Source organism: Callospermophilus lateralis, chromosome 19 (genome assembly GCF_048772815.1).
Source record: "Callospermophilus lateralis isolate mCalLat2 chromosome 19, mCalLat2.hap1, whole genome shotgun sequence".
Classification (NCBI taxonomy): Eukaryota; Metazoa; Chordata; class Mammalia; order Rodentia; family Sciuridae; genus Callospermophilus; species Callospermophilus lateralis.
In genome coordinates, this window is record NC_135323.1 from 37,984,104 (window position 1) to 38,008,713 (window position 24,610).

The following is a 24,610-nucleotide window of genomic DNA, read 5'->3' on the forward strand; positions in this document are numbered from 1 at the left end:
GTGGGTGTGCACCCGTGCGATGAGGTGGGACCGGGTGCTGGCCCTCCTTCCCCGATGCAAGCTGTGCCTCCCAAAGGGCAGCAGGTGGCAGCCTACGTCCTGGTGGGGACAGGGAGGGGGCCTGAGCCCCAGCACCTGTGGTGTCTTGCAGTCAGCCAAGGTCAGGGAGGTGGAGGGCCCCTGGGGACAGGTACATACAAGGACAGCTGGCTAAAGGCCCAGTCACTCGTCCCCTCCTCAGGCTGGGATCCGTCTGCTCAGGGCCTGGTTCACTGTGACCCTGTGTCTCCTCTTCACCCCAGGGTACCGCGAGGGCTTTCTCTGGAAGCGCGGCCGGGACAACGGGCAGTTTCTAAGCCGGAAGTTCGTGCTGACGGAGCGTGAGGGGGCCCTGAAGTATTTCAACAGGAATGACGTGAGCGGGGTGCGGGCCGGGGTGGGGCGCCTGTCTCTGAGGAGGTGGCCCTCGGGGGCCCGCAGTGGCTGAATTCCGACCCCTGGACAGGAGCTCGGCCTCCCTCATGCAGTTCCCAGGAACCATGACCGGTACACTCCCGTGAAAGGGCCACCCCCATGGCCACGAGGCCACCCCCCACGAGGCCAGTTCCAAGGGACAGACCCTGAGGATACAGCCCAAGGACTCACCCCTATGGGACACCCCCCCAATGGCCTCTGAGGATGCTGCCTGGGAGAGGACAGGGCTTGGGGCCCAGGTGTGGGGAGGGCACAGCTCCCTGCCCACTGCCTGGCCGCCCCTACCATGGGCACTGTCATGGCTGCAGGCCACAGTATAAAGGGAGGAAGGAACTGGGGTTCAACCAGTAGCTCTCAGGGGACAATCCAGATGACAGGGGAAGGTAAAGGGAAGGGGTGTGACACTGAGTGCCCCCTGCAGAGTGACATTTAGTCCTTATGTCCAGGGAGGGAGATACTATCACCTTTGATTTACAGACCAGGAGGCAAGGCTCAGAGAGGTTAAATAACTTGCCCAAGGTCACACAGCACAGAGATATGCCACCTGCATCCATATACAGCCCACCCTCTCCTTCCTTCTAGCTGAGCTTAGACAATGGCCCTTGCCTGATGCTCAGACCAGTCTCATTCTGCAGGCCAAGGAGCCCAAGGCTGTCATGAAGATTGAGCACCTGAATGCCACCTTCCAGCCGGCCAAGATTGGCCACCCCCATGGCCTGCAGGTCACCTACCTGAAGGACAACAGCACCCGCAACATCTTTATCTATCATGAGGATGGGAAGGTGGGGCATGTGGGCTGGGGGGTGGGGGCTGGGCATGGGTCACCGAGGGGGCCCTTACTGTCTCAGCAGGGATGCTCCTGTCCCCTGCAAGGGTCTGCAGCTCACCCAGCAGCATCCGTCACCCACCCTCGTGCACAGTGGGGAGCCTGGCCTGGGCCCTTGTGGGAGAGCAGGGACGGCTCTGGCTCGGTCAGGTCTCCTGAGCTCCCACTGGCCCTGCAGGGGGAAGGCAGTGCCACCCCCATCCCACCCCCATGGCTGTCCCACCCGCATCTCTGGAGGGGTGTGGCAGGGCTGCACCAGCAGAGCTCCCTAGAGTCTGTCCTTTGGTCCCTGGGCCAGACTGCAAGACCTCAGAGGTGAACCCAGACTCTCTCTTATTCTGGTTTTCACTTCCATTTTCACCCGAGTGCGCATCGTGAGTGTTCCGCAGGCTGGAGGTGCCTCTCCCCAGGTGGCCACCTTCCCAGGTCTCTGGCAGATCCTTTGGCCTGATCTGCCACTTTCTGTACCTTCTGGGGACTCCTGCTGAGGAGGGCTCCCCTGTGGCCTGCAAATCCCCCTCCTGATTCTCCTGCAGTCTGCCCACACCATCCTGACAACTTGAAAATGCCATCGAACCTGCGCCTGGGGGCCTGCCTCCATGGCTCTTCCCTCCTGCGCACTGTCTTGTCTCCCCGGGGAAACAGCCGGGCTTCCCGAGGTGGCCTGAGACTGGCGGTTGCCTGGGACTGGTGTTGAGGCACCAGGCATCCTCATGGTTCTGCAGCCTGGGCCCCAGTTCACTGTGGCTTACACCCTCGTTTTGGTGGAACACACCCTTATGTAGCTTCCTGAGAAAAGTGCCACATCCCGCACACGGGGAGCCCTGCCTTGCCCTGCCTGCAGCCTGGCTGGCTGGACGGTTCTAGGATCCTTCCTCATTCTGAAGGCCCGCATGCTGACTTTTCTGTCCAACATCATCCCGAGCTTTTCATGGTTTCTGGTGACACGCCTCCTCCTGGGCCTGTCCCCTCAGTTGTGCTGGCCCTTTCAATCCAGCGACTCCTGTCCAGGAGGCTAGGGAGCATTTCCTTGAATAATTTTCTCCGTCCGTTCTTTTCCCAAGACCCTGTCATCCAGAGGTTTGTGCTCCGAGACTCGCTCTCTCTTTCATTTTTCTTCTTTAATTGCCTGGAGAATTTCTCCGATTTGTCTTCCAGCTCTTTGTGAGGGGCTCACTTCTCTCAAATCGATCACCCCTTGGGCTCTTGGAATGTTCGTCTCCAACGTTTGTGTCCTCAGCAGGTGGTGGGAGGGAGCCTGGCTCAGGGGCAGAGTGGATGTCCACTTTACCCAGGGGTCTCTGACTTCACTGTCCTCTGGGGCTGTGGCCCGGGGACAAGAGAGACTTTTTTTTCTCAGTGAGTCTCTTTTGGGACCCTCGTGTCCCACCCTCCAGGGACAGCTGTGGTGTCTGCTCTGTGCTGGGTCCTGTGTTGGGGGCAGAGAGGACTCGTTGGCCTGCCCTGCCCTCGAGCACCATCCGTGGGGCTGATAGGGCCAGAATCCCAGCTGTGCCAGGCTGAGAGCCAAGGTGGAGGGCAGAGCTTCGGGAGAGAGTGGCGTGTGAAGGCCCCGGGGCAGGAGGAGGGGGACGTACTTGAGCTGCAAGGCCAGGGGAGGTACGGAGAGGAGGGCACTTGGCCTTGCGGAGGTGCCGTCCCGGGCCCTTCCAAGGCGTGCAGTGGGAGAACTGTGGGAAGGCGGCAGGACCTGGTTTGCCATCAGCCAGGCAGTGCGGAGCGGAGGCTTCGGGGCAGGCCAGGCCTGTGACCCTGGGGGCTCCTGAAGGGCAATGCCTTGAGAACTGAGGTGGCCAGGACTTGGGAATGGGCAGGACTGATCTGATGTCAGGGTCAGTGTGAGCCATTGCAACCCTGGGGTGAGGGTCACGGGCAGTATGTGGCCCGTCAAGAGGGGGTTGGGTGATGGGCAGGGCCTGAGGGTTGAGGTGGGGCAGGTGGGGGCGGAGCCTTAGGGGCGGGGCTGATGTAGTGCAGGTGGCCCCCACACTGGCTTGGTGGTGGCCTTGCAGGACCCGGGATGCAGGAGGTGGAGGGCTTGGGAGAGGAGTGGTGGGGGTGTTGGGGTGGGAGCCCTGCACCTGGGGAGCAGCCGACAGGTGGGCACGAGACCCCTGTGGGGATGGTGGCCCCAGTGGGGACACAGCCCATCCCCCAGTGAGGCTGCCAGGAGCCTGCGTCAGCCCCAGAAGAGGGCAGGGTGCGTCTGGTGGCCATGGGGAGGCCCCTGGGCTACAGCTCACACAGCCTTTGGCCCCTAGGAGATCGTGGACTGGTTCAATGCACTGCGAGCTGCCCGCTTCCACTACCTGCAGGTGGCCTTTCCAGGGGCCAGCGATGCAGACGTGAGTGGCTGTCCCATGGTCACCTCCCAGGGTTGGGGGACACCTAGCGGTGGACATCTCAGCCCTCATGCCCCCTAGTCTGGGATGGCTTTGGGCCCCAGGGTGGGTCACAGGACTGACCAAAGGCTTGCACGGGCCCCCAAAAAGGTCCTCCTGCAGACTGGTTTAAGGCCAGCCCCAAAGTGACCACAGCTCCCTGGGGAATTTTAGCTCAGAGTGGACCGAAGGTGTAGGGGAGGAGGAGAGGAAGGAGAGACGGGGGGAGCAGGGGCGACCTCACCCCAGGTGTGTGGTGGGGTCCCTGGCCTGGAGGCTGGGCCAGGCTTCTGTGGGGCCAGCCTGGGTGCCTGACCCACCCGTTTCTGCCCCAGCTGGTGCCGAAGCTCTCCAGAAACTACCTGAAGGAAGGCTACATGGAGAAGACGGGGCCCAAGGTGGGTCTGCAGGCGGGTGGTGTTGCTGGGCACACTCCAAGGTCAGCTGCTTCTCTCTGTTGCCTGGGTGGGCAGGGACCTGGCACAGGGCACAGTGAGGCAGGACCTGCCAGGTACCTCCCGAGTGCTATTAGGCACAGGTCGGTCCCTTGGCCCTTTGCTGGGTGGGAGTTCCAGCCAACCCAGGACCACCCTGGGCTTTGGGTGCTGGAGCTCTGGGTCAACCTCGGCCTTCTGGCCCCAGGTCCCTTCATGCCATTTCCTGATGGAGGACTCTGGTGGCCCCCGAGGTGGGACGAATTCTCGGTGGGGACATGTAGGTAGGGGGGCCAGGGAAAGAGGACTTCATGTCTCTGGTCGGTGGGCAGAACAGGGCCCAGCTGGACACATGTATGAGTGGACAGTGAATGGCCCCAGCCCCCTGGTGTGAACTGTGGCCAGCCAGGGCAGGGGCCTGGTGGGGCTGGCCAGCTGGTCACCAGTCCTCCCTGACTGACAGCAAACAGAGGGCTTCCGGAAGCGCTGGTTCACCATGGATGACCGGAGGCTCATGTACTTCAAAGATCCCCTGGTAAGGAGGGTCCAGCTGGCAGCCACCCACAGAACCGGCTGCTTCCCAGTATGGCCGGGGGGTGTTGATGGGGGTGGCTCCCAGGGTCCCGGCCTCAGCCTCACCCAGTTCTGGATATGGTGGGGCTTGGGGCAGGGAGGGTGGCCAGCTCCAGCTTGGTCCCCGCTGTAGGACGCCTTTGCCCGAGGAGAGGTCTTCATTGGCAGCAAGGAGAGTGGCTACACAGTGCTGGAGGGACTCCCACCGTCCACCCAGGGCCACCACTGGCCACATGGCATCACCATTGTCACACCTGACCGCAAGTTCTTATTCACCTGCGAGACGGAGTTGGACCGGAGGGAGTGGGTGGAGGCCTTCCAGAAGGTGGTGGACAGGCCCATGCTACCCCAGGAGTATGCAGGTGAGGGCTGGCCGCTGAGGTGAGGCCCCAGGCCCTGTGTCCACACTGTGGGATGGCCTCTGGCTGGACGGAACCCCCCAGGTGGGTCGTGCGGGGAAGGCTTAGGCTGAGCTGACCAGCTTGACCAGGCTGTCTGTCCCATCTCCAGTGGAAGCCCACTTCAAGCATAAACCCTAGCGAGAGATGGTCCATCCAGAGGCCTGAGGACACTGGACTCGGGACGTGTTGGCCAAGGACTCAGCTGGACGGGAAGGCCTTCTCCGGGGCAGCCCTGGGCTCAGCTGGGTGGAGTCTGAGCTTTAACCACTAGGAGGCACTTGAACCTCATCAAAGGCCCATCTGCCTGTCCCAGCCCAGCCATGCTGCTGCTGCTGACCACACCGGCTGACCTGCTCCTCTCCCTGCCCCTGGACGCCTCTCCTGATGGCCCTGCAGGGTCTCCCAGCTCAGGAGCAGCCCCCATGAACTCCTGGATACCTGCCCAACCTGAAGGGACTTCTAGGCCTCTGAAGTGGACCTGTGCTGGGTGGCTGTGGGCAGCAGTAGTAGCAGTGGGCTGGCTGGGTCACTGGGGACTCTCGGACCTGCCGCATGCCCCCCTCCCTTCCCCCATTGTGACAAGTATTTATTGGGTATCTGCTGTGTGTCAGCCATGGGTCTGGGGCCAGCAGAGAACATGTGGCCCTTGTCCTCAGGGGCAGTTTCCCAGGAGAATGGTGTGTGCGGATCCTGGCCCTGCCAGCTGGGGCCCTGGCTTCGGGCAGGAGGCCGGAGGGGTTCACCAGGGGCTGCCAGGTGCCATGAGGGGACCTAGCCACACCATCTGCTCATGGGCATCTGTGCCCAGCTTGGTGCTCAGCCTTGACCAGTGATCCATGCCCACCGGCCCTGACCTTTGAGGACGATGGCTGGTGCCACCAAGAGGCCCCCAGAGGCAGGGGTGACCCTGTACCCCTCTGCCCCTGGGGCCCTGCTTGCTGCTGGCTGGCCAGCAGTTAAAGCCACCTCATATTTATTTCTCACCTCGTCTCCTTCCGTGCTGCACTCTGGCCGTCCAGGACAGCTGGGCTCTCTTTCCATGGGACCCCTGCAGGGCAGGTCCTGGCCAGCTGGACGGGCTTGGTGGAGCTCTTTGGTGGTAGATGCATCCAGGGGTGACCTGGGTGACTCCAGCCCTTCCTAGCAGAGTCATGCCCTGGAGGAGATGGGGGAGGGTTCCTAAGGCCGGGCACCCTGCTGCCCTGTGTCACATCCTGGAATAAAGTGTGGCTCTGGTGTGGTCCCATCTATGTGTTGAAGGCTGGGGTGAGAGGGGGCTGAGCTGGGAACACCTGCCCTCCATCGGTGCAGATGGACGACTCCCTGTAACAGGCCCGTGGGCGTCAGCCTGTTTGACCCCAGCCCCCAGGCCAGGTTCAGATGGTCTGAGCTGGCACATCCAGAAAAGGCTGGTGGCCCACCCTGGGCTTACTGAGGCCCAGTCTCTGTGTCTTCCCAGGGGCCCCTTCCTGAACACCTCTGCTCCCACAGCTGCCCCAGGCTAGGTCTGGGCCTGCAGCGGAGGCCCCGAGGTGCCCATTCCCAGCAGGTCCTCCAGGGCCCAGCCCCCCTCCAACTTGTCTGCGGGTACCTCTGGTAAGGTCTACCCTGGCCTGGGCCACCCTGCAACCAGCCTGGGCTCCCCCAACCTTCTCCCACTTCTAAATGAGGAAACTGAGGCCTTGGGGAGGCAGGAGCCACTCTGCCTGGAGTCCCCTCCCTCCCTCATCCCACCACAAGAGTCACTGCTCACTGCTCTGCGGAGCTGCAGCTTCTACAGACACCTGGGTTCCCAGAGGTGAAGACTGGGCCCTGAGACCACAGCATTGGTCCTGGGTGGCACCACTGTAGGGCCAGCCCTGGCCAGCCCTCCTGGGGGATCTGGACCTTGTTCCACTATGGGCACGTACACATGCTGTGTCTGCCATGTGTCCAGGTTCACGGCAGCTCATGAGTATGCGCCTGTGGGTGTCTGTGCTGTGTGCACGTGTGGCGTGTGTTCTACCAAGAAAACCTGCACATTTTTATGAGAAATCACAGAACAACTTTACAGTTGGTGAGGAAAGTTTTCCAAACACAGTAGGAAATCTATAGCAATGGAAGGACAGTCACTGGCTCCACAGGCTGTCCCTTGGTGGGGTCAGAGCTGCCTGGGGACTGGGTGCCCTGCCCAGCACAGCTAAATCTAACCAAGGGCTGTAGAAATGGTGCCATATCCCAGGCCAGAGTGTCACGGGCATACAGCAAATGCCATAGTAAGCACAGCACACTACTTTGTTCGGTCCCGAGGTCTGTGTGAAGGAGGCCCACGGAAGGTGGGTGGCATAGCAAAGGTGTGTACAGGTGCACACCTCGGGCATCCCCACCTGAAGTTGCTTTCTCTGCATTCACCTAAAACAAAATCTAAATTGTGCTCAAACTGTTTCCAAATCGTCAATCACATGCCAATCTTGTGACTTCCTTCCCGTCCTCTGGGACTCCCTCAGGATTGCCCCCACTGACAACCCCTGGTGTTTCCCTCCTGGTACCTGTAGCAATGGGCTCCAGTGGAACAGCACAGTCCACTTCCCTGCCACCAAGGGGCCTGCTCACTGAAGCTGTGGGGCCCACACCTGGTGCGCGTGACTTCATAAAACCACACGTTTACATCTACAGTCGGAGCCTTTGGATTCTGACACTTTCCTGGCCACTTCTGCACACAGGCCCTGGACTAACCCAGGCAGGCGCTCGGACGGCAAACGCCACCCCCCCACTGGGGGTGGGGGCTCACAGGAGGCCTGGCTCAGACACCAAGAGCCACAAAGGCTCTGGACAACCCAAGGCAGGGGAGGGCCAGGAGCAGCAAAGGGCCACAGTGGACCCACCCCACCCCAACCAAGGCCCTACACCAGCAGGTGGGGGGCTGGACGCCGAGACCCCACAGCAAGCCCCATGACCGGCCCCCAGAGCTCATTCAGAAAGGACCAGCGCTGCGAAGCCCAGTATAAAGGATTTATTTATACTCAACATTTGACAAGCCTTCCTTTAAATTCCATTTTTACAGTAAATAACGTACATCTCCCTTCTTCCCATGCAGGATTGCTGTGTATTAATCTACAACTCTTAATCGTGAAAAAATAAAGTGTTTCCCTTTATAATTATACTGGTAACATGTGAAATATTATAAGTGATAAAGGACAGATTTGCTCATTCCTGGACTGCTTATTTGGTTAAAACCTGAAACGTTAGGTCAAAGAAATCCATCACCCAGTAAAAATAAATACTGCATCACGAAGGACATGGAAAGTTCTCAGCGCCCCTCTTTAAAAGGGCGTTTCTGGAGAGGCAGCGCGGTGCCTGCGAGAGCAGCAGGGCTGTGGCTCGGGACTTGCACAGAGGAGCTTTGCTGGCCATGTCAGGGCACCACCGGGGCCACAGCCACGGCCAAGGACCATGCAAGCATTGGTCTGGCCAGCTGCTGCCCAAGCTGCAAGGAGCCCAAGGATGACCCCACAGCTCACCCGTCCCATCTGTGAGGGGCAAGTACACCATGATTGCAAAACGACCCCGTGTTCAAAACAATAAAAGATAAACGAGAAACCCGCGCACGTTTACAGGACCTCAGGAGGCTGGCTCAGTCCCCGACTTGGTGGCCACTGCCTCCTCTGCATGCCACAGGCTGTGCTGGATGCCTGGAGCGGGGATGCTGGGCGCAATCGGTCTAGTCACTGACGATAGGCTGCCTGTCATCCCGCAGCCCTCCCCAAGGAACCACAGACAAGGATGGCAGAGGGACGCCGCAGCAAGGCCTGCGCTTTATTGTGATTGAGCTGAAGGGACACGGCCGCCCGCAGAAGCCTGGGCCTCAGTCTCAAGTCCTGGCCACGCAGCATCAGGCGGACTGTGCAGCCCTCAGCCACCTTACATAAATAGGGACAGACGCCACACAGGCAGCCCCGCCAACCACAGACCAGAAGCCTGCTGGGTGTGAGGAGCCACATTCTGGGCCTGGCTCCTGAAACTGTCCGGTGGTGCCGACCGTGGGTGTCTCCATGCAGGCCGGCAGCTCAGTCCAGCTCGATGGGGCTGCTGTCATCCTGGCTTTCCTCCCCCTCCTCCTGCTCCGAGGAGCCCATGAGGCTGCTCAGCAAGTTCCCTGGAAGGAGAGACAGTGTGGCAACAGCGGCATGGGTTCATGCAGCTGCTGGCCCTGCCCCCAGAAGCCTTTGGCTGTGCTAGGCCTCCAGCATGCCATGGGGGACAAGCAGAACCTGGTGAGCCTGTGCCCAGGAACCCCATGAGGGTTCCCCAAGGACGCAGTACTGATGTGCAGTGACAGTGCTCAGGCCTGCGTGTGAACTGTGATGGGAAACCCGAAGCATCCACCAACGGGGAACAGCAGTTCACCAGCGACGTCACGGGCAGACTGTTCAGCCAGGAGAAAGCTGCACAGTGGCCACACACTGCACCCCAGAAACAAAGCAGAGCCTCAAAGGCTACTCTCGGTCACCTGCACATGCCATCACTACCAACAGGTGCCACATCTAACTGCAAACTCAGTCTGAGAAGTCCCCTCAACCCCATGAGGGGCAAAGTGCAAACCAGAGGTTCCGCAGTCCTCAGTGAACCACAGCCTAAGGCAGGCTCCTTGCACCTCCAGCTCCGCCTCGGCAGGACCACACACTGACTGCGTGGCTGGGGACAGTGTGGAGAGCCAAGAGTGCAGCAGAAACAGCCTGAGGGACAGGGAACCATACTGTGCTCCCAAGCTGACACACGTGCATGTGACATGCTACCTCCTGGCCCAGGCCACGATGGGCAACGTGGTGCCATGCCACAGGGGCCCAGCACAGACAGCAGGGCCCTGCCTCCCATGCGCCATGATCAACAAACACAGCTGAAGGCCAGAGGGAAAGGCAGAAGTCCACTCCAGACAGACGAGAGCCAAGGGGAAGGAGAAAAGCACGCCCGTCATGGAGGGAGAACGAACGTGAAGCGGCATCTCCCGAGAAGCCCTGGCCCTGGAGCAGTTAGGCAGTCTCCATCTGAGCCACACGTGTGCTGGCCAGCGCATGTGGCGTGACGGTCACATGGTCACATAGTCACATAGGAATGCTGCCCAACACAGCTGTGTGCATATGGGGCCTAACCATCATGTGGTGCGCGCTTTGGCAAGTAGAACATGTGAGGTGCGGCCTGCAGCCACTTGCGAGGTGAGTGGCAGCAGGTGTGTGTCCCAGCACCTGCACAGCTGCCTCTGCCGGGAGTGAAATGGCCGGGCTGCCTGCCGGCAGGAGACCAGGCACGGAGCCGGAGGGACGCGGGCGCTCTGTACTTCTGAACCCTGTGAAATGTGATTCACTCTTCAAATAAAATTAAAACACTTCAAGTATCAGGATTATAAGCCACGCTCTGACAGAGCACTGCAGGGCCTCGCCCCACAGGCACACTCACAAGTCCAGCCTGCCTGGGTGCAGACTGCCCGACTTTCAGTGGCAAGTCAGGAGGTGGCCTCCACTGCAGCCCTTGGAGAGGGTGCCCTGCAGATGGCCATTCACAGCTCAATTGTGGAATTATGCCAAGGACTCAGAAGGGGGCCAGCAGGGGGCTGGCGAGGAGCCCACTGCAGGCCAGCAGAGCTTACCTAGCAAGCCTCCGTAGGAGGACGTCTGCTTGGGCGGCACGCCAAAGAAGAGTTGGCCTATCCTGTCGAGGTACTGCAAGAGGTAGAGCAGTAGTGGGTCACTGAGCCTGTAGGCCTGGCAGAGCCACCCCAGCCCTCGGGGTCCCCAGGGGCCACCCACAAACTAAGGCTCCCTCCTCTCGGCAGCTGCCTCAAGCCTGACAGTGAAGAGTCCTCACCTCGTTGTACATTGGGTCCCTCCGGAGGGACGGCTGATACTGCTCACACAGCACCGTGAACACGGCCAGCTTGCCGCTACAACAACAACCAGACAACCAGATGTGTGGCCCAGTGAGCAGCATGTGCGGCCCCGCCCAGGCCCCGCCCGCGCACACGGCAGCCAGACTCACCCTTCCAGGGCCAACAGCAGGAACCAGATGAAATTGAGCAGGGGCTGGACGAATGGTGGCCCATCCTCGATGGACGGGTGTTTCTGCGTGTACGTTGTGAAGACCACCAGTGCACTAGTCTTGTTTTTCAAACAGAGAAACCTGGAAATGAGAACATGCTGGTGGGTGGGAATACTACAGGAAGACTGGTTTCTATGGATGCTTAGGAGGGCGTGCATCCCCTGCGCTGCTACCTTGGTCCATACCAGCAAGGGTACAACTTGGCAGGATCTAGAGGGCACCACAGCTGTGGCCAAGGGGTCAGGCAGGACTGTATCCTGGTGCTGTCCCTCAAGTACACCAACACCATGGGTTTTTACACTTATGCGGGAAGCATATTAAGCCTGGGAAGGAGACTCAGCTGCTGAAGGTCAAAAGGCTAAGAAATGGGGCCAGAACCTGAGCCCACATCTGCTGAACCCAGTGGAGCGTGGCCTCTTTACACCTGTGCATCAGAGCATGTGCAGGCACCTGGGTCCCAAGTGGCCCACAGTCTGATGCTTCATGGGGTATTGGACACACCTGGATTCCACTCAAGAAGGACATCCCTCAGGCAGCTCCCGAGAGGTCAGGGAGAAAGAACTCAGAGGCAGTGAATCAGGGTCAAGCCCAGTCCTGAGAAGACACTGCGCCATGCCCCGCCAAGCTGGGTCAGGGAATCTTAGATTCTAAACGACTCATTTTAAAGTCACAGATGTCAACAATGACAAGTGCATGGCAGGGCTCTGCAGCTGTGGATGACGTTAAAGCACCTGTGGGCCTCTGTGCCACCTGTGCGGAGATGCAGTTGAACTTGATCACCGGGAGAGTCTGGAAGGGACAGTTCCTAGCCGACATGTCCTGTGTCAATGAGCAGCTGGAAGGCTCTGTCAGTTCTAGTACAAGTTTCAGTACTTTCAAGATCATCGATGGGATAGGTAGGCCTGGCAGAGCAGATGACAGGCCCTCCTGGCAGAGGAGGATGCAGCCTGTCCACGCACTAAAGGGATCGAGACTCAAGGAAACAGCCGTGAAGACAGTCCCTGAAAGCATGCTCCTGCTTCTCCAAGTTTATGACACCTTGACAACTCCTATACGCAATGGTCACAGGTGACAAGTGAGCTTGGTGGTCAGCTCCTGCAAACCCTACACTCCCTCTAGGCATGTTACAGTCAGGGGATGTTGTGGCCCACTTGAGGCCACCTCTGGAAGCAGGGTACCGACACCACAAAGCCATACTGAATACCTACTGAAGCACCGCCTGGGCCACGAACATGTCCACCTCACTGCGGAAGCCCCGGGCGGTGGAGTACTCCACTAACATGTTAGCGCAGCCTTCGCCGTCAGTGGAGTGCAGGAAGTGATACCGAGACTCGCAGTAGTTTTGTTCTGCAAAGCGGAAAGAAAAAAAGGGAGACAGACATGTCACAGAGACTGCTGAAGACTCCATCTTCCCTGCTCCCCAAATGTGCTCCACGTGCACACCCCAACGCACAGCGACCCAGGTGAACACCAGTGATAAGGCTCATCGGACCACAACAGGGCTACTCACAACAACATCCCAACTTCCTTGTGCTCAAGAACAAATGCAGAAAGCTGAAGAGCAGAAGGCTGCCCCAGCAAAACCTTGTTTCTCCAAGCTGTGTGAAGCTGCTCCCGGCAACATAAATGCACATGAGGTGGGACAATAAAAATGACTAATATTTGATCCATCTGATTACTTGAAGGTGCCTGATTGACGGATACTTCTGGGCAGGCACTGTGAAGACTGCCAACACACTGCTTTTCTTTTATATTCAAGAACCTTAACACGGGCGCAGTGGTGCACACCTGTAATTCCAGTGACTCAGGAGGCTGAGGCAGGAGGATCCCAAGTTCGAGGCCAGCCTCAGCAACTTAATGAGACCCTGTCTCAAAATAAATAAAAAGGACTGGGGATATGGATCAGTGGTTAAGTGCCCCCTGGGTTCAATCCCCAGTACAAAACAAAACCAAACTAGCAACTTAAAAAAACCTGTAAGAACCTTAAAAAAACAAAACAAAACAAAACAAAACCCTAAAAGTTGAGCCCTTCCAAAATAGCACATTGAAGCCCTTCTCTCCCATCGATCCCTGATACCACAAAGGACCCTGTGGGTCACCTAATTCTTTTTTTTCTTTTTTTGTACCAGGGATTGAACCCAAGAGTGCTCAACCACTGAGCCACATCCCCAGCCCTTTTTATTTGTTTGAGACAGGATCTCACTAAATTGCTTAGGGCCTCACTAAATTGCTGAGTCTGGCTTTGAATTTGTGATCCTCCTGCTTCAGCCTCCCAAGTTGCTGGGATTACAGGCATGCCCCACCACACCGGTTGGGTTACCCAATTCTAACACCTGCTCACACTACCTTCCACTCCACTCTGGGCTTACTAACCTTGACTCATAAGAGCCCCCTTCCCACCTCTGACCTGGTACCATCCTAAGAGCCACTCTCCCACCCACCTCAAAGGGACTGACACTGGATCCCTGTCCCCCCAAGCTGCCTTCATGGCAGTCAGAATCAGGAGTCAGGTTTCCACTCATCTCTTGTTGGACCCCCGAGCAATCTTCCAAGGTGACCTTTTGGATTTGGACATCCACATGAGAAGATTACTGCATACCGAAGCCCAAGCACTGAAGTCAATTCTTGTTAACATAGTGATGCTGCTTACTGTGGGGACAGCAGCCCCACTGAGCTGGTCCTGTTCCCAGCAAGTGCTGAGTATACTGCAGAGCCACCATGACCTAGGGATAAGCACCTCACCCCACCACCAGAGGAAGTCACCAACACTGGCTGTTCTCAGGCGGGTCTCTAGACTCTGCTCCCCCCTGCCACACAGGGGTCACTGGTGCCTCCTCCAGCCAGGGCTACCAGGACCTAGCCCATGGTGAACACTCAGATTTATCTGCTTGGTGGATGAAAGGGCAGAGTGCAGCCCAGGTGGTTGACACCCACTAATCCAATGACTGTGCCACTCACTAGACTGCAGCTGTTCCCAAGAGGCCCTGAATCCCCAGGGCTTCAGAAGAAGAGCTGCTCTGTACCCTGCCATCTCCACTGCCGGCCAGTGTAGCCTTCCCATATGTCGACAGTCACAGGCCAAGGCCTAGAGAGCCAAACACCAGGGCCCTAGATACCAGTTGTCCCCAGGAACACCACCGAGGAGGAAGCCTGTCATAATCTGGCAAACTTGTCATTCAGATCACAGAAAACCTTTACTGAGGGCTTCTTTCAGTACCTGAGCAGAGACTTGGAGCACAGACACTGACCGCCCGAAAGAAAACACCCATGATCCCACCCTATGGGCCAAATAATGCCACAAACACTTCATCAGAAAAAGAACTGTTGAGAAAAGAACCAAAGAACGAGGCCATGGAGGGCTGCTGCAGGAGGAAGAGTGGGAGGGACAGGCGGTCTAAGCAAGGATCTGAGTGTTCATAGGGGCTGGAGATTAGAGCGTGAAAAGATGGCAGAGCAGGCCTGGTGTCCTGCTGCTGCCCGGAGCAGTGCAGCTCCACTGGGCAGCTCAGTACAGGGCAGAAACGACTGGCCTAGCCAGGGGAGGCAAGTGGCCAGCCTTGCTGCAGAGCTGCCTACCCCTTGATGGTGGAGGACCCCAGGCCTACCTTTCCACAGCGTGAGGGCCAGCAGCTGGTGGAGCCGGGGATGGCCCAGTTTCCCGGACCCTCCACTGGACCACTTCAGGGCTCTGGACACAAAAGCCACTCGCTCCGGAGAATTTGGATCCATCAGACTAAATACTTTAGCCAGATTTTCTGAAAACAACACAAACAGATCCTCATCCCAAGGAACACGAGGGAACTGGGCAGCGGCCACAACCGTAATTCAGTGATATGGGAGGCTGAGGCAGAAGGATTCCAAGTTTGAGGCCAATATGGGTAATTTAGCCAGACCCTGTCTCAAAATAAAAAATACAAAGGACTGGGGGTATGGCACAGTGGCAGAATGCTCCTGGGTTTAATCCCCAGGACAAAAATAAAACAAATTAAAAAAAACAAAACCCTCAAAAAACAGAGAGAATATAATGCTGTTCTTTGTATTGGGCATCTTGCAAAAACAAATTTAAAAAAACTATTTAACTCCAGCTGGATGCAGAGGCTCATGCCTATAATGCCAGCAACTCAAGAGGCTGAGGAAGGAGGATTTCAAGTTTGAGGCCAGCCTCAGCAATTTAGCAAGGCACTAAGCAACTTAATGAGACTGTCTTAAGATTAAAAAAAAAAGGGGGGGGGGGGTGCTAGGGATGTGGTTCAGTGGTTAATGTCCCTGGGTTTAATCCTTGGTACCAAAAAAATAACTTATTTATAACTTCAAAAGAAAGCAAAGAAGGGCTGGGGTTGTGGTCAGTGGTAGAGTGCTTGTCTCACATGTGTGAGGCATGGGGTTTGATTCTCAGCACCAAAAATGAATAAAAGAAAGGTCCATCAACAACTAAAAAAAAAAAAAAAAAAACCTGAAAGAAAGCAAAGAGGCCACTGATGAGTTGGTGGATGTCCCCCATGTGTGTCCTGTGGGTTCTAGGGCTACCCAGAGCCACTCCAACTGACCCTTGTCTGCTAATGCTGCATGCCCCAGAATGCCACAAGGAAGGACAAGTACCTTTCATCTTTGTGACCTACTACCTGGGTCATGCTAGGCTGTGGTGAAGAGCTAGCCCTGAAACAAGCTAGGGAGGGGCTTTTGCAGTAGACAGGGGTCCAGTGTCCCCTCCTCCAGTCATGTGAGCAGGAGAGGCAGTGGGGTCTCTCTCATTTTCCAGCAGGTCCCAGAAGGGCTTTACCAACTGCACGCTCACCCATAGGACAGGCCAACAAGCCTAGTCTCTGGTCACAGGGCACCCACCTCTCTGTCCCAGCAGGGTCAGGACCTCATCATGCTCTACCGGTCCTGCTATGTGCCCATGCATGTGGAGCAGGCCAGCTGGGTGGGCATGGCCACTGCAACTGGGCAGGAGCTACCTCCACAACAAGATAAGCCCCAGAACACCAGAGACCCACACGTGGTCACTGAAGAAGATGAAGTGCCTAGGGAGGGGCTACATCAGAACAGCGGGGCAGCCTGCAAGAGGGGTCCTCACCCAGCAGTTCATCAGCCACTTCCACTTCTGCCTTCTCCAGGGACTCCAAGACTAACATAGATAAGTCTGCAGCACTGTTTTGCTACAAAACAAATGAACAAGACTCACAAAGTTAGAAACAGACCTGAGTCATTCAGAGCAGTACAGACAAGGCTGGTTGGTTGGTGGTGCTCTTCCTACAGACATGAACACGCTACAGTCGTGAACACACCAGCACCAACAGGAACAGACCACTCAGCCATGCAGCCCAGTCATAGAGCTCTCAGCTCAGAAGCACATAAAAAAATGGAGAGAGCTGTTTAGATCAAAATCACATGTGCAGGGCTAGGGTTGTAGCTCAGTGGTAGACTGCTTGCCTAGCACATATGAAAGCACTGGGTTCAATCCGCAGCACCACATAAAAAATAAACACATAAATAAATAAAATAAAGATATTGTGTCCATCTACTACTAAAATGATTTTTAAAAATTACATGTACAGCGTATCACCCCAACACCCACAAATCCAGAGGTTTGCACCCAGCCACGAATGGCCCATAGTAACAGGTCCGAGTGTAAAACATCTGCAGCCAGGGGCAGAGGACCCTCTTCCACTTGCAGCCAGAGCCAAGGATGTCCTGATGCCATCCTGAGGCCTTTTTTTGGCCATTCCCTCCTCAACTCTCCCACGAAGAGCAGAGCACACAGGAAGGGGCGAAACCCCTTACCTGGCCGTGACTGAAGAAGAGCAGTGCTCCTGAGTACATGAGCTCTCGGGCCTCTGCGTGTTTGCTCTGGGACATGTATCTGCAAAGAGAAGGAAAGCGTGAGCAGGGAGCCCAGGATGTGAATCCTACAGATGCTTGCTCACTGGTGGGCTGTGGACGTTCATGCTGAGGTTTGCCCAATCATCCATGGAGAAGGGAAACCAGGCAGGCCCTCCCCAGAGGGAGCTGTGCCCTGGCCCAGCTGCTTCTCCTCCAACAGCACACGCTGCCAGTAGAAGGGCACAGCAGGCCCCCCAGCAGGAGGCAAAAAGCAGCCCCTCCTTCAAGCAGCTAGGAGTTTTGGCAGAGGGACCCGGTGAGGGTGGAGGCAGGGCCTGACTCCATCTTCTAGTGCAGGCCTGCCTGTGCAGGGGCTCCACAAAGTAGGGGAGACAGATGCCATTCATCTGAAAGCTGAGGGACAGTGGGGCTCCAGGACAGGGTCCTATCAGGGACAATGACAACTGTGACTGCACCAACATCTGCCCCCACTCAGATCCAGTCATGGGCCAGTGTCCTTGAAAGCCTGCTTGGTGGCATCCCGCCGCCCATGTGTCACATGGTGTGGGTGTCCCCACCCTGCTGTGAGCACATGCCCTCTCACAGTGCAGGAATTTGGAAAGAACTGGTTTCTTCACTGTGCAGGGACGGGGACAGAGGACAGAGTGGCCAGAATGATGCTGTCATCAGAGAGGGTGAAGGGGTCTGTACACTGGATGGTGTGGAGGGACGCAGATAGCCTGAGCCCCTGCCACAGGAGGAGTGCACAAGGCTTCTTGTGGCCACTCGGCCAGGTGATGCTGGGACATTTCACTTCCCTGCCATCAGTGTCTTATCATCAGAAAACAATAGGACACATCAGCACACTGCCTCTCAGCCCAAGTCCTCTGGGATAAACCTGTGTTCAAAACCAATCCAAATTATACAAGATCCTCAAGCAGTAGTGAAGGGCCTCAGACAGGAGAGACGAGCAGTGCTCCTGTCTGGGAGTGTGACTTCACCATCCCCAGTACAGAGGAGTCGGAGTGCACAGTCTGCTATCCATCAGCCACAGGAAAAAAGGCCCATAGCCAAACCCCAGCTAGCACACCACAGTCCTCAGGGGACAGGTCCCAGCAGGAGACCCCACCTTGCTGGGCTGGGGTGGGGCCAGCAGGCAAAGCCTACTCCCCACAAGGAAGCCTTCAATCAGCCCACCGGTCACACATATCTGTCTTGTCAGTGCTACTCCCAAGTGTGGTCACCCTTCCAGGTGTTCCCTGAGCACAGAGAAGCCATGAGCCTTCCAGCACCCAGACCTTCCTTGATCAGGAAAGCTGCAGAGCATTTCAGAAAACATGTTCTGTGGTCAAAAGCAGCAGCCTTGCACTGCCATCTGCAGGGACATGAAACCCCATCAACCACATGGCAGACACTGGTCTACAGCCTTCTAGACTCTTCTGAGGCCCAACAAAAGATGACCTCTTGGAAATGCAGAGGAAGAGTTCCCTGAGAGGCAAATGAGCCAAGTTCCTGAGATAAGGAGTCTGTCGGCCTCTTGGGGCTCCTGGTGACCACAGCAGCATCCCTTGGCTGGCCTGGCCTGGCCTGCAGCAGCCTGGGCTCTTGCAGCCACCTGCCTTCCAGGCAAGACACTGCGAGCTCATGGAGGACAGAGGTGACCAGGTAACAGGGATCTGTGTGCACAGGATCAGAACCATCCACCATCACCCCCATCCCGCAGAAATCACCTGTTGCCACGTCAAGGAAACCTGATAAAAAAAACAAAGTCTCAGTCAACCTTAAGAATGAGGGTCTTGGGCTGGGGTTGTGGATCAGAGGTAGAGCACTCGCCTACCATGCGTGAGGCACCAGGTTCGAGCCTCAGCACCACATAAAAATAAAATAAAATAAAGATATTGTGTCCATCTATAGCTAAAAAATAAATATTAAAAAAAAAAAGAAAGAATGCTTGACATCACACAAATGCCAAGAACACCACCCCCCCGCTAGAGGTGGACTTGGCGTTGTTGGTGAACACTCCAAGCTGGTCCATCTTGGTGTGTTCTGTCAGTCAAAAATGAACAGCAGCATCTTATCCAAAGACCAACGGAGCTGTGCAAGAACTGTTTCATTTTGCTCTTATTATTTAAAAAAGCAGTACACAGAAATTCAAGCACTAGGGATTCAACACTAGGGATAAACACCTGTGGGTATCAGTAAATACAGGTGGAACTCATGGTTTGCCCAGCCCCAAAAATGCTCACTGGAGAGAAGAAGGAAGCACGGCCATGGCCTGCTGGCAGCCCAGAAGCCCCAAAGCCCAACACCCTAACTGCCAGGGTGCAGCTGCCTCCGGCATGAGGTTGTGTGTGCAGATATTCACTCTGGATTTCCATTTTCAACATTTATGTGATTTAAGAGGCAACACAGGAGGGCTACGGGCCACAATTAGCAATCCAAACAACTCTCAGGGAAAACGGCAGCAGGACGGCCCACTTTCCTTGAGGCCAAGGGGAGACGGGAACCACACAGGTGGGATGCAACTGAAGGTCATGGCCTCCGGGTCAGCCTCTCAACCACAACCTGAAAGCAAATCTGCAAGCACTGAGGCCGCAGTGAAGATCCCAGACCCAGGAAGGCCGCACTCTGCACTCTGGGAAAGCTGTCCCCAAAGACACAATTTCCTGACTTTGCAGGTGCTGATAATCCAAGAGGCCTGCAAAACTTACTCCCCCTCTCATCAGGCAGAGAGGTCTGAAGAGACACAGGGAGCTGCCCCCAACAGCCCCACATGAAACTGAGTTAGAAAGAAACTGCTTCAAGGCGCCCAGGTGAACCACCCAATATCTGCTGGACAGACACCATCTGCTGGACTGCCTATTCCTTCCCTATCCACACACCTGATGAAGGCTCTAACTGAATCAAAACAGTGTGTTGACATCCACAGAGGAATATCATAAAGCAATACCAAAGACTTACAACCCAGGTCAGTCTCAAAGCAATTATGCTGAGTAAATTAAAAAAATGATGTGCATATATATACAAACACACAAGAAAAAAAAACAAAAAACAGTGTGTACTATAAATCCACTTCCATAGAATTCAGAAAATGCAGAGTCTAAGTAGAGGGGAGCTGCCCCAGGGGATGGGAGTGGGAGTGTGGAGAAAGGCCTCACAAAGGCAGATGAGAAACTTCTGACAGTTTGCTCCTGGAAGCATCTTGGGTCAGTTCAAATGTCAAAGTTCATCCAATTAAGTATTGTAAATACTTAAATGTAAATATGCAGACATTTACTGACAAATAGACATTGAAAAACAATTTTGTGATGCTTTTTTTTTCCAGTTGTAGAGGGACAAGCACTCTACCACTGAGCCACAACCCCAGCCCCTGATTTGGGGATTCTGACTTCTCCCACAGCCAAATACCCATAGTCTTCCCAGCCTGGGCCTCCAGGGTGGGGTTAATGGAGTGACCCAGGGAGGCCAAGGCTCAGGGAGGCTCTGTAACACTCCCTGGGCCCCAGAGGAAGGGTGGCCCTGGGCTTGGCACTCACTGCACTGCCTCACCATTCCTAGCAGGTTGGCCCCAGAAGGAGCAGCCCAGAGGCAGCAAGGTCGCAGAGCTCACCTGTCACCACCTTGTCACCAAAACATACCCTGGACCAAAAGGCTCATCGAATAAATACTAAGTTAAGTAAATGTCTAGTCAAGGCAGGGCTGGTTCAGAACAAGGAACGCAGTGCCTATTTTTGAGAAGACCCATTTTTATGGGTCTTTAAATGGGTCCATTTTTACTAATTAGTCACTGGGCAAATATTCATACACAAATTCCCCCCAAAACCAAAGGTCAGGGTGAATCCTAAGTGCTGAGTGTGCACAGATGTGTGGCTGGAACTGACCATCAGGGTAGAAGGCCCCAGTCAATGCTAGCACCTGCTGCTTTTGGCTGATCCTTCAACAGTCAGATTAAAGGGGCTGTGACAACTCAGAGCTTTTGGAAATGCAGTAAGTGACAGCTCAACTTTGTTAAACTTGCCCCTGTGACTACCAAGCGTGCAGGTCTCATTTTGGAAGAATTTACCATGGTAAAACTAAAGGGAAGAACAAGTCTCTTCCTAAAGCAAACAACAGATTTCAAAAAGCAAGACATTCATAGCACAATTACAAAACTAGATGCAACCTGACTGGTCTGTATTTATAATGTGTCAGGGTTTAATACCCAGAAAATTCCAGAACGAGATTGTCCTTCAGGCCATGTTAGATCATAGAGGAGAGGCCAATATTTCTCCCTAAGCCTAGAGTCATCAACTAAACTCCAGGCCTCTGATCTTGGCAACACAGAATAGAAACAAATGGAAAAATCTTTGAAAACAAGGTGCCAGGGCCTCACCCAGACTGCAAGCTGGTGGGCAGACACAGAGGCAGGGCTCTATCCTGGGGCACAGGGCAAGGCTCAGGGTGGAGGACTCCCACATTTGGCCTGGATCAAGTGTCCTCTCCCACTGTGTCCACTCAGTTGCTGGGTGGTTCAAAACTGAGTGCACCCAAATGTAAGAGAAAGGTCCCAGAGAGCCCTTAAGATGATCCCAGGACCAAAAAAAGGCACTAGGCTGAGGAACCATTGTCCCAGCACCTTTGTTCAGCCCACAGAACAGGAGGAGTAACTGGCCTGCCGGGTGGGCAGTAGAAACCACTTTCTACTCAATTTTGCTATGAATCTAAAACTGCTCTAAGAAGCAAAGTCTATTAAAAGAAAATTGCAGGCCTAAGAAGTGTCAAGGCTAGACTCACAGCCTTCACTACTGGACAGGGCAGTCCTGCCCTAAAGTTAGGAATAAAGCCACAGCACATGGCAGGCTCAGGCCAAGGCTATCAACAAATATGCCCAGGCCTAATGACCAGTCCAATCGCAGAGGACTGTACAACTGGGAGTCCCCAAAACAGGAAGTGGTTACTGTCTCAACAACACCGGCCTAACCACACGTCGGGTCAGCAGGGCCTCTGTTCTCTGTGAGGCAATCCTGGCCGTGATTGCCCGCAGAAAAGGCTGCCTGAGAGGCCCGCTCTAGAGAAACAGCTCTAGGACAGAACCTATCTATGAAAAGGAACAGGGTGACAAGGACAGGGTGCGGGGCCAGGCTAGAGGCTGGGGGAAGGGGAGGAGAAAGCTGGGAAGGGAAGGAGACTGGGGAAAATGAGGACGGAAAGGGTATGGGAAGGAGGGAAAAGGAGGCTCTGAAGGGGAGGCCAGGAAAGAGAGGCTGGGCCCAAGAAAGACAGACCGAGAAAGGGGAAGGGGGAGGTTGGGGAAGAGGACAGGAAAAGGGAATGAGGAGGATGGGGAAGAGGAGACCCGAGGAGGCCAGAGAAGGGAAAGAGTAAACCGGGAAGGAGAAAGCCGGGGAAGGCAGAGACCGAGGTGGGTAAACCACACGGGGGAAGCAGACAGGGAAACCCAGGAAGGAAAACGTAGGGCTCTGAAGAGGAAGAAGAGAAGCGAAGGCCAGGGAAAGGAAAAGGAGGCCGCATAGGGCAGGCCGCGCCGCGCAGCCCGGAGCCCGCCGCCCCCTCTCCAGCCGTCGCGAAAGGCAGCTGAGCCGGCCAATCGAGGAGCGGGGCGCCGCGGGGCGGCCAATGGGTGGCGGGGGCGGGGCCTCGGCGGCAAGCCGCCGCCCGCGCCCACCTGAAGAAGAGGGTCCGGTACATCTGGTGCGCCTCGTAGTAGTCGCCCTTCTCGACGCTGGCGCGCAGCTTGCCCTCCACGCGCTGGACGCCGCCGCGGTTTCGGGCGCCGTTGCGGGCCCCTTCCTGCTCCGCCATTGCCGCCGCCGCCATGGGCCGGCGTTCCGCGCAGGGCTGACGCTGTCGCAGGCGCGGTCGGCGGCGCCTCTCGGCTTCCGTCCCTGAGCCCGCCCGACGCCCTCTACGGTGGCCGCGAGGAGCCGCGCGGGTCGACGGCTGCGGGCGACACGTGACTAAGGAGGGGCCGCGGAGCCTACGGGCGGCCGCGTGAGCAGGGCGGGGCTACGCGTCCTGGGTGGAGCTGTAGGCAACCACGTGATCGCGAGGCGGGGCCTAGGTTCGTCCTATGTGTCCTGGGCGGGGCTGCGGGTGGCCACGTGACCGCAGGCGGTGCTACGCAAGCGGGGTGGGGTCAGGACCTCTGCCACGTGCCCAGGGTGGCCACGTGTCGGGGCGGGGCGCTGCTCACTACACAATGCGCGCGAACCGCGGCATGGTCACTGGCCGGATGGTGGCCTCTGCAGCGCGATAGGTCCAATCCCAGCTTCCCGTGGTGGAGCCAAGCAATCTCCCTTCATCGGTCCTGGGCAGGGGGCGTTTCAAACATGTTGACAGTGATTTAAAACCTTTTTGGAATATTCAAGAGGTTGTCTTGGGCTTTCCTGCTAGGAAATCTATTATTCGGGGACCAAGATGAACAGCCTTCACACATGCCCTACAGGGGATGCAAGGGTCTGTCTGAGGTGACTGGCGATTCCTTGTGATACAGCCAGACAGGGTGCCCTGGCCAGGCATTACAGTGGGTGACAGCTGAGACAGGATGGCCTAGCTATGGATTAGAGCAGAGGCAGATGGGATAGGGTGGTTTGGCCATGGGTTAAGCTGTGTGGTGAAGGGTCCAACCAGACCTTTAGCTGTACATGAGCCTTTTACTGTGGGGCTGGCTCAAGACTTGGGGGTGCTGGAATGCAGGCAGAACCCTATACAAGAACTGTGCTTTCTTTTGAGGGGGTAGGTGGGTATAGGGGATTGAACTCAGGGGCACTTGACAACTGACCCACATCCCCAAACCCTATTTTGTATTTTCTTTAGAGACAGGGTCTCACTGAGTTGCTTAGTACCTCGCTTTTGCTGAGGCTAGCTTTGAACTCACAATCCTCCTGCAATCAGCCTCCCCAGCCACTGGGATTACAGGCATTCGCCACTGCGCCCAGCACAATAACTGTTTTTACACACACACACACACACACACACTCACTCACTCACTCTCACACACTCTCCTATGGATGGGGCTGTAGCTCAGTGGTAGAGCACTTGGCCTCACATGTGTGAGGCACTGGGTTCGATCCTCAGCATCACATAACAAAATAAATACATGAAAATACATTGTGTCCATTTATAACTAATTTTTTTTTTAATTAGGCACAGTAAAAGATTACTAACAAAAGAGCTCAATTACAGTAATGCACTGGGAGTTAGGTACATGAATGTGGGCTCACTCTCATGTGTCTGCTTGTGCTGTCCTCACCCTTCTTGTGGGGATATGGGATGATGCAGTGCCAGCAAGGTGAAAGCAAGGAGCCGTGATACAGGTTTGTTGTGATGTGGCACCACTACCTAAAGATCACCTGAACACAAGCACTGTGATGTGACAACACTCCTAATAATCACTCAGTAACCAATCAGCCAGAAGCAGTCACAGTGTGGGGAAATGGAACCAGGGACAACTGGGTCTGGATGGGACTAAATGGAATGGGTCCTTACCTCAGGACAGTGTGTATAATGTGAGAACTACTTACTATAGATCCTTAAAAGAACCAGAATTGCTTAATCCCAGTTACTCATTCAATTAGCCATGGGTAATTGGAGTGGAAATCAAAG

The 24,610-nt window shown here is 55.9% G+C and overlaps 2 protein-coding genes across 3 annotated transcripts in view; one reads left to right on the top strand and one right to left on the bottom strand.

Annotated features, from left to right (window-relative positions):
* The window catches only part of Adap1 (ArfGAP with dual PH domains 1), a 44,201-nt gene extending 37,924 nt beyond the window's left edge, over positions 1-6,277 (top strand). Inside the window, exons 5-11 of the mRNA XM_076839742.1 lie at positions 303-415; positions 1,110-1,256; positions 3,583-3,666; positions 4,038-4,100; positions 4,600-4,671; positions 4,843-5,071; positions 5,220-6,277. Of these exons, the coding sequence (XP_076695857.1) occupies positions 303-415; positions 1,110-1,256; positions 3,583-3,666; positions 4,038-4,100; positions 4,600-4,671; positions 4,843-5,071; positions 5,220-5,248 (737 nt within the window). The 3' untranslated portion in view covers positions 5,249-6,277. The remainder of the gene's footprint in view (positions 1-302; positions 416-1,109; positions 1,257-3,582; positions 3,667-4,037; positions 4,101-4,599; positions 4,672-4,842; positions 5,072-5,219) is intronic.
* A 1,810-nt stretch (positions 6,278-8,087) lies between these two features.
* Get4 (guided entry of tail-anchored proteins factor 4) lies at positions 8,088-22,918 on the bottom strand. 2 transcript variants are annotated; one of them, XM_076839744.1, is made up of 9 exons: positions 22,671-22,918; positions 16,967-17,045; positions 16,260-16,341; positions 14,788-14,937; positions 12,391-12,529; positions 11,123-11,263; positions 10,952-11,027; positions 10,734-10,806; positions 8,088-9,245 (listed from the first exon to the last, which is right to left on the bottom strand). In XM_076839744.1, exons 1-9 carry the CDS (start codon positions 22,820-22,822, stop codon positions 9,157-9,159), a joined length of 981 nt encoding a protein of 326 aa, XP_076695859.1. In that variant the 5' UTR covers positions 22,823-22,918; the 3' UTR covers positions 8,088-9,156. The 2 variants fall into 2 exon arrangements, with proteins under 2 accessions (XP_076695859.1, XP_076695858.1); XM_076839743.1 differs by lacking the exon at positions 22,671-22,918 and adding an exon at positions 18,467-22,554.
* Between the last annotated feature and the right edge of the window lie 1,692 nt (positions 22,919-24,610).